Below are 10,107 nucleotides of genomic sequence, written 5' to 3' on the forward strand. Positions count from 1 at the left end.
GGTCGAACAATACCTGACACAGATTAGAAACGGAGGTGATCTATCAATACTCGATCGCAGGATACGAAAAAGGATAGTGGCCTCATAAGTACTAAAAGACGCGGAAATAGGAGTTCTTACCAGATCAAACTCCGTTTTATGTCGTGGTTTACGGCGTTTTATATTTTGACGTTGTTCCATCTCCAGCACGCATCGATGATAGTGGTAGGTTGTTGGTGGGAGTGCGGGTACACAGACAGAGGGCCAGCTACTGAAACGCGTGATGACGCGTTTGGTGGCATTATCGTTACATGACATTTCATTGTTGCCTACTTTTAACACAACATTACTGCTTTGTTACCAAAAAACTTATATTTTAACTATTTTGCCGAAGATTGGTATGTCATACGTAAAATATTTTAATAAGGTTAAGGTTAAAATATAACAAAAGTCGGCTGATTACCTGAGTACCTGGCGTGAGTTCGATTCAGAGTAAATGGAGACATCCGAACGCAATTCCCCTTTTGCCTCCAGAAACATTCATGGTACCGTGCATACCAACTAAAACCACTCTTATAGTACACGCGTACTTTCCAGACTAAACTGTATGAACATTCCAACATACAGTGTTCTGCTGTGTCGCTTAATCCGCAGTCCACACAGCTACCATATATTGCCTTGCTTATCCTCTCAAGGTACTCTAAATGACCCCTGTCGCGTAAGGAATTGGATAAAGAAGTAGTTCGTGCTTTTATATTTGCACTACACCCATTTCTCCACGACCGGGATCAGAGTCTTTACCCATGTAGCCCTTTTCGTTTACCCACTCTTCATATCATTTTGTGATGTTTGCTGTTCCGTCTTCTCTTGGTTATCTTGTAGGGGTTATCTTCGAGGTCGTTCTATAGGCGCATACGACCCTTAATAGGGCTTTTATTTGGGCCTTTTCTAAAATTTGTGTGTAAATAAAATTTTTTTTTCTTTTTTGTGCAATTTAGTACGGTTATTTTACTTTTAATACCTTTAGTTTGTTTAATAGATACTGCAATAACTCAAAAAATATTTTGAATGTGGACCAAATATTCGAAATACTAATTTCAGTTAGGTAAAATTCTTAGTAATTTGGGTTCGCTAACTTTGGCAACATTGCAACTAATAACTGTAAGCTGCCTACATTTGGCGTAACTTGATAGTATAAACATTAACAATGGTATAAACTAGAAATTAGCCGGTATGATATAGATATATTAATTAAGTCTATAGTAATCTAGTAAACCACGTTTAAATTTAAAACATTTCCTGACTGCACTACCGAATAAGAAATAAATAATTTAAAAAAAAAACGAAGAAGGATATAATGTCATTTTATTGTCATAAGTCTCTGGTCATAAGTTGACATTGACAATCAAATAAACAAATTCTTTCAAAATGTTGAAAATTAATAGATAAAGTTAAATATCTGCTCTAGTCATTAAAATGAGTAAAGATGATTTCACTTCAATAGCTATATGTAGCAGATTATTTATTATAATTCTTCAGTTTATCAGTAATTTGATAATTCCTGATCATGAAGCTCATGTATTCCAATATTTAAGGCAGTATTCAGAAGAAAATAAATTTTTCTCTATTTTAAATACCAGTTTAAGTGGGTTTGTAAGATGGGACGCAGAGTATTTTATGCATATTGCTAAATATGGTTACACGTTTGAAAACACTCTGGCATTTTTTCCAATATATCCATATATTATCAGAAGTGTTTCATGGATATGTAGACCTCTTTTTTATGGTGCCAGTATCGATACAGTTTTGTTAATAGTGTTTATTACACTAAATGTTGTTTTCTTGGTATTGTCTGTTAAAGTACTGTACAAACTTACTTGTTTATTTTTTGATGAAAACATAGCTGGAAGAACAGCTATTTTATTTATATTTAATCCAGCATCTATATTTTTTACTGCACCTTATACAGAATGTTTATTTTGTTACTTAACTTTTGAGTCTATTTATAGATGTACCTTATTATCCAGAAAGTTTTCAAAACCAAATGCTGTAATTAAATGGGGTGATGCTAATGTATTACTCTACATTAGTTTAAGTACTGGTGTCAGATCAAACGGATTGTTAAATATAGGGTTTTTGATATATACTATTTTATGTATATTTTTTACTTACTTTCCAAAAGACAAGACTGATATAATTAAACATATTTTCAAATATATCCTTATATTATCTATTTCATGTATTGTATGTATGTTGCCATTTATTTGTTTTCAAGTATTCAGCTACAAACAATTCTGTACAGATTTTAATACTGACCTTCCCAAAGAGATAATGATATATGCTTCTAAAAATGAATTTGTACTACCAGGACAATTTAGTAAATACAGACAAGTGTGGTGTTTTTCACAAATCCCTTTAGCATATTCATATGTACAAGATCATTATTGGAATGTGGGGTTTTTAAGATATTATGAAATTAAACAAATTCCAAATTTCTTGTTAGCATTCCCTTGTTTATATATTACAATTAGGAATTGCCTGTTTCATTTAAAACAAAATATGAATCATTATAAAAATCTTTTTAATTTGAAATTCATTTCTGGGAAGACACCAAATACCAAAGAGCAGTTTTTTAAATTTGGTCTGACTGTCTTTGTAGTACATGCTTTGATTTTGGCAGTATTCTGTACATTTTGTATTCATATACAGGTATCAACTAGAATGATCTGTTCAGCAACTCCACTTTTTTACTGGTACTGTGCATATTATTGGATAAATGGCAAAGACAAGATCATAAAGTTGTATTTTGATAGTTATTTCTTCATAGGCACTGTGATGTTTTGTAATTTTCTACCTTGGACCTAAAAATAAATTATATAAACATTTATTTTACTGTGTTTTAAAACCTTACTCTAATAGGATTTATTTATTATCTTTGGTTTGTATTATATATATATATATATATATATATATATATATATATATATATATATATATATATATATATATATATATATATATATATATATGTATATATGTACATATATACATATGTACATATATATATATATATATATATATATATATATATATATATATATATATATATATATGTATATATATATATATTTGACTTTTTTAATAGCAACAGTATATATCCATGGGTTTTACTTAAAATCTCAACATTAACCTTCTGTAGCAGGCTGTAACTAGTCCCGAAGCTATATTTATAATCTCAGAAACATGCTACGATTCATCAAATAGGTGTATTGCCCTCTGCATAGAACAAAACCTTTGACTTTTGAAAGCTAGCAATATAATTTGAACCGAGGAAATGATTGCAGGCATTTCCTCAATAAAATATTTGGCAATAGTTTGCAGGAAGTGGAACAAATTGTAATTAAGCAACTAATCGATGTTTCACAATAATTCTTGGTAAAATTATACAAATTCACGAAATTCACATTAATGTGAGATTACAAATTAATGGACTAATTTGTGATCGAACAATTAGTGCCTTTTTTTGAGATGTTAACTTAGGCGCCTTCTATAAAACGGGCTTCATGGGAACTAAAAACATTTTTTTTGTTTTATTCAAAGATAAGATACTATTAAAAAATAAATTTATTTTCGTATCTAATAAAGGAGCTGAGAATTTTTTTAATAAGCATTTTTTTAGCCTTCTAATCTGTACTAGTACCTTAAACATCAAACAATTATACACCAAAAATGTACTCCTGATAAAACTCGATACTGTGTACTGTTTTCGGTATATTTTAATTTGAAAATTTTGAAGTAATAACTGATGCTGGTATAAAGATCACAAGAAAATTAAAATAAAGACTAAGAACATAGAATAAAATTCAATTAGAGTAAGTATTCAAAATGTCCGTTTTCACGAATATACTAAGTCTATCCTTTTTTCAAAAGAATCCATTAATCTTTTAAACGGTTGGGGATCAGCTATGATCTCGTTAAAGTGACATTGAATTCTGTCTTACAATTCTTGACGTGAATTTACCTCTGTAGCATAGACTTTTTCTTTAACATGCGATCAAACTATGTAGTCCAAAGGATTAAAATCGCATAACTCAGGAGGCCAATGAATCGTAGCTTCTATACCTCTACCAATCCATCGATTAGGAAAATGGTTATTCAACCAATTATGACAACTTCTATCAAAGTGCGCTGGAGCTCCATCGTGCATAAAAAATAAATATCTACGCTCGTTTAGCGTTAAATCTTCTAATATCTCGATTAAGTGATTGTTAAAAAAATCAAGGTAGGATAAAATGAAATAGCTAAACTTTGAAATTAAATAAATTTTACAATTTTCGAAATAGAATTTTCTAACAAAACATATTTATCCTATTACAGTAACGTTTAAAATAATTACGTCGAAATATAAATTAAAATAAGTCAATAAATTTTGTGTTATGAGTGGGTTGTCAGGCATTGTCTTTTTTCCACTTTGAACCGCATGGTTGGGTAAAGTAGTAAAGTAAAATAGTCGGCGGGAGTGAGAAGTCTTTATAATGAGAATGTAATTAAGAAAAATAAGACAAAAAGTACCTATTCTAATATTAATTACAAATAATAAAAACAATTCCTAAAATTATTCCATGGCGAAGTGAAGAAAAATTGATGAGAACTCCTACAATTTTACTTTTTAAAATATCACTGTCGTCAGGTGTGAAAACACGAATGAGTCCTGGTGGTTTCTGTAGTTTCTCAGGTAAGTTATATCATATATGTTTCTTCCTCGTAAATGTTCTCTAAACACTGTCCTTTAATTTTTCCAAATTTCATTATTGTTCAGTTTCTTATCTCTGTTAAAGTTATCACGACAAAATCGTCTTTTTCAATTTCTTTTTGACGGGGTAACTCTGTTGTTTCGATTTCATCATCTAGTGCAGTGTTTCCCAAACGCTTATTTTTGTGCTTATCCTTTGTGACCTACTAATTTTTTGCATACCCTGGTGCGTATGTACAAGAAAAGATATTTATATTTTAATAAAGAATCGTTAGCTTGTAACATTTCAATCAACCAATTGAATGTGTCACCAAGCTCCGCTTGGTACTTGTCCCCCGTACTATATTATTCCAAAGCGATCTCACTGAATTATAAATATTTTTAGTAGCCGTTCCATCCTATGTAAGCCGAAACAAATTTTTATTCTCTCTTTTCAATCATATTTCTACAATGAAACTTTAGTTACACAAATTGGTTAGTGTCTTAGCCGTATACACGGGTAAGTATCTTTTTTTAGATTTAGCTCTGTGTTTTTTATTTGTTTTCTTTGCATAGCAGATACTTTCTTTCTTAAAATAAAGCTGAAAACATTTTAACTTATATTTTTTAACATGTAGGTACCTATATTACCTTATTTTCTTTAATATCTTATCTTTAACCTTATTTAGCCCAACCAACAACCACCGACAGCGGCTAACTTCCACAAAGATCGGAACCCTTCCTGGAGAACTGAACGACTCCTTCAGAACGAACTAAAGCTGAGTACTTTTTTATACTTAAATTATTTTATACCGGCAACCGGCAGAATCTTTGAGTCTCAGTTTAAAAATTTATTTTTGTTTCACATTCATAATAATATGAATTCTGTTTATTACTATTTAAATATATATACCTTTAAGTGGGTGATCGACGAGCGAGCCATATTACCACGGTTTTAAGAACGACGGTTTTACTCGCGGCTCGTTAGTGCTGATCGACTAGCGAGCAAAACTGCAAAACAGTCATTGTCAACCGTCCACAGCTAACATGTCGTGTTCAACTGAAAGTGAAGTTTTATGTTATCTCGCTATAGCATACTACTACAAAATTACAAAAAAAAAGCGGAGACGCCCTAGACGTTGGGTATTTAAAAGTTTAACATATGCGTTGTCGAGTTGTTTTGTTTTTGTATTCTGGCGATGTACATTTTCATAAACAAACACATTCTCGTAAACAAATATAAATTCTAATAAAAAGTCGTGGCTGAGAGTATGCATATCCATGATTAAAAACTGATCTTTTCACTTCAACGGTCGCTGAAAACTGCCGGTTTTGCTCAACAGTAGTGATACACGCGCGGTTTTAAATGACGAGCCAAGTATAAAATAAATCAAACTGACGAGCCGCGAGCCAGGCTCGTAGGTATATAAAACCGCGGTATTGCAATGATACACTGACGAGCTTTACCGCGTCGAGCCACAAAACCGCAGTTTTCGCCTGTCGATCATGGCCTTTACTATGACTTCGTAAGTTTTTTTATTTCCTGTACCTTTCTGGGATTGGTGTGGGAAGAGAATGAACAGGGAACGAACCCAGGGCTGAGCAGTCGGGCAGAGCATCATTCTGATGGATGGAACGGTGGGCGTTTTTCTCTTGAATATCCTTAGGGATATTCTAAGAATTTCTCCCCTCGTTTCTTCCAGCATTGTGGTGTTGCTTAACGTCCTGGTCTTAATAAGAATAGACGTTACAAGCTTAAACTAAAATGTAATAAAACAGAATAAAAATCAAATACTTTATTAATGAGAAGTATGCAGTTGTTCCTGATTAACTAAAAACTTCATGTTTGAAGGAAAAGATGTTAATTTGATCCTCAGGTCCGGTTCGATTTCCAAACGGGTCCTATATTTATTTTTGAGGAAAACCGATGTTGAAAACTCTGCGCCTCATACTTATAGGTCGTAACAAAAGGAATTAGAAACTTTATCGCTTTTTCTGCTAAAACTGGTTACTCCTGGTAGCAAGGCAGCTAAAAATCTATCAGTGGCATTTTGTCAAATAAGTTTTTGAGTGAATATCTTTTTATTCACGAAGTCAAAAATATCACAAAGATAGGCTACCTTGATTAATCAATTGACATCATGAAAACTGTCTTTAAATTGAAATATTGCATCACTAGCCGTTGGTGGATGTTGTTCTAAGACTATTGAAATTTCTTCCTTCAGTTCAATAAGTCTTTTTAAAACATTTTCTTTTGATAGCCAACGCACTTCGCCGTGAAGAGAAGATGTTTATGTTCATCTCCCATTTTTTTGAACAAAGCAGAGAACTCTTGTTTCCGGGGGGCGAGATTTTATGAAGTTTATAAATTTTACACACTCTTACATATATTCAGTTAAAAGCAGTGGCATTTTTTACAGCTAATGCCCCTCTATGGATGCTACAATGCATCCAAACACATTCTGGTGCTACGGCTTTAATCCTCGGAAAAAGCCCAGTACGAGCGCCTGCCACTGCCCGTGCTCCATCACTACTTAGTACCACACATTTATTCCATTCAATTCCATTGTCATTAATGTAGCTATCAATCAGATTAAATATTTCTTCAGACGTTGTTGTTAAGAGATTTACAAAATAGAAATTCTTCCTGAGTCTTCTTCTTCTTAGCCTTCTGTCGTCCATGTTTGGACATAGGCCTCTCCCAACTCCTTCCATCGGTCTCTATCCTGAGCAACATATTTCCAATTTGTTCCGGCTATTCTTTTAATATCATCAACCCATCTCATCTGTGGTCTTCCTCTTGGTCGTTTACTTTGGTAAGGTCTCCAATGTTGTATTGTAGTATTCCAACGTTATTCCACATTAAATTAAGATTATCTTATATGTCTGTACTTTCATCAATTTGCAAGGAAAAATAGTTACACTCCTTTAAGTGACCTATAATAGTTTCTTCAATATTATGTCATCTCCACAATCCTACGCTTCATTGTGTTATGATAGAGCCAGCGAATTCACTTGCTTTTCCTGCTTTTTATCACATATCCGAGATGCTACTATTTTCATTGCTGGAACTATTAATTTCTCGGCAATTGTGTGAGGATAACCGGTTTCAGCAATTAATTTTGATATTTCACAAGAAGCCAGTACAAGGTTTTCAGATTGAGCGTTCTGAGAAAAACTGATTTGACAGTGCAGCGTAACAAATAACACATATTGGTTTGTCATCAGTTCCCTTTACAAAACCGAACTGTAAGTAATCTTCAGAATATTGTCTGGTCCAGGACTCCTTCTTCTTTTTTGCGACAGTTGTAGACTGCGCACCGAGCGGCCGTTTGTAATTACCACTCGTACCTGTCTCTGGATGGACGTTACTCGACTGTCTATTTATTGTCGCTCTTAGAACTTGTACCCGGCTGCAGATCACTCGACGGTCTGTCTGTCTGTGTAAGTCTTAGAACTTGTACTTTGTTTTATAACAAATTTATCCATCGTCAAATTCAACGTAATCAATAAGCACGAAAAATACGCGCTCTCTGGCTTGAAGCTTAGCTTAAGCTCTGGCTAAGCTTAAACTTAATGGAATTAAAGAAGCAGATTAAATAAAAGCGATGGAGTTAGTCAGAGCGCGGCCTTAAAAAGCAAGATGTAAAACGGAGAGGCGAGGCGACTCGGCATTTTGCTTTCGTGGCCCGGTACCGGGTCGCGACCCACCATTTGGGAAACGCTGATCTAGTGAAATAAGTTCTTCTGAATCAGAATCCTGGCATTATTCGTGGACTGTTTCAGATTCAGTCGATGTTTTTCGGAACTTCCTAATTTTTTAGCTTTACTTTTAACATTTTTTGGCTCAAATTTCGTTCAACTTTTTTACGGCTTTTGGATTTAGATTTTCGAAACTCTGTTTTTGGTCTAACAAATACGGGGAAGATGTTATAATGGCAGTTTTACCATGTCTACGTTTTCCACCCGTTTTGGTTTTGTTTTTGGCAATGGAAGAATATCACTCGAGATCTTAATTTTTTTAAAGAAGATCTGTGTGAGCTATCGGAAGTGTTCTTTACATTATAAAATAAACGACAAGGAATTGCTGAATCATTCCTGATCGGAGTTGTCTGATCGTTTTCATTATTGTTACCTGCTAAAGTTTCAATATCAGGTTCAACTATTTCTTTAGTTATCTGATTGTTTTAATCGCGAGAAGCCGAAAGTTTATAAAGTAATAAGTTTATTTATTGTCTTAGGATAAACAGAAGGAAAATGATGGGGTTTTTTTCAAAAATATTTTCTCGTTCTGTTATTTGTGACGGTGCAAAATCTATGTCTACAAATTTGATATTATCGTATTGGACAATACTTGCTAACTTAAAACCATTTTCTGCATTTGGGAGTGTGGCTGCCATTGCATAAGCTTTACCAAATATTTTATCTACATCTTGTAATTCAACAAATTTATTCGGTTTGTTTTTCTGCCATTTTCTAACCTCTTAAGTATAATAATTGCAATCTAATAATAAAAACATTTGACACTAAAGAGAGTTAAATTTTTCTCAGAAATAAACTTCGAATCTTGATAATTGCTTGTCGTTCTGTTTACTGCTGTAAACGCAATACGTAGAATCAATTGTGAGGAGTATTGTATTTATGTACAAATTAGAAATACAGACGGAACTCATAGAAGCTACAAAAGCTCTGTATAAAGAAAATAAAGTTTCCATTAAAATGGGAACAAAAATCATAGGAGACTTCACCACAACAAAAGGGCTCCTGCAGGGTTGTTCCAAATCTCCAACCCTATTCAAAACATACTTAGAGAAAGCCTTGACTACATGGAAAAGAAAATGCGAAGGTATGGGAGTAGCGGTACGAAACGAATACCTATATACGTTAAGCTTTACAGACGATCAAGTAGTGATTGCACAAGATCAAGAAGACCTCAGTTACATGATGAAGAATATACCAAGGCTGGCCTAGATATTAACCTCGTGAAAACAGAGTACCTATCTACAAGTGAAGACGACATAGAATATCTACAGATTTACGACAACGTAACAATCAAAGGAAATGATAAATTCAAATACTTGGGGTTTATAATCGCGAAAAAGGCAACAACAGAGGAAGAAATTAAGCAAAGATTAGAACAACAAGAACAAGTAAGATACTAGCAACACAGATGGACTGCCTGCGAAGATGCTGCAGAGTAACAAGAATGGATAGAAGTAATGACGAAATAAATAAAAGAACATCAATAGAAACATACATACTAACATATATAGAACAAAAAAGACTAAAGGGGTATGGACATCTATGAAGAACTAGCGACAGCAGATGGATAAAGAGAACCCGAAGATCCTGGAGGAACGAAGTAGACGACGCCATGAGTAAGAGAGGCCTAAACG

The 10,107-nt window shown here is 33.4% G+C and overlaps 1 protein-coding gene across 1 annotated transcript; it reads left to right on the forward strand.

The window, feature by feature from the left end:
- Positions 1 to 1,376: 1,376 nt before the first annotated feature.
- On the forward strand, positions 1,377 to 2,866 carry LOC140438379 (GPI mannosyltransferase 2-like). The gene has a single exon (XM_072528061.1). It carries the CDS (start codon positions 1,456 to 1,458, stop codon positions 2,842 to 2,844), a length of 1,389 nt encoding a protein of 462 aa, XP_072384162.1. The 5' UTR covers positions 1,377 to 1,455; the 3' UTR covers positions 2,845 to 2,866.
- The last annotated feature ends 7,241 nt before the right edge of the window (positions 2,867 to 10,107 follow it).

Source organism: Diabrotica undecimpunctata, chromosome 4 (assembly GCF_040954645.1).
Source record: "Diabrotica undecimpunctata isolate CICGRU chromosome 4, icDiaUnde3, whole genome shotgun sequence".
NCBI lineage: Eukaryota > Metazoa > Arthropoda > Insecta > Coleoptera > Chrysomelidae > Diabrotica > Diabrotica undecimpunctata.

What these genes read in the sequence shown, in the direction of transcription:
- LOC140438379 (XM_072528061.1), top strand. Translation starts at nt 1,456, where the DNA reads ATGAGTAAAGATGATTTCACTTCAATAGCTATATGTAGCAGATTATTT.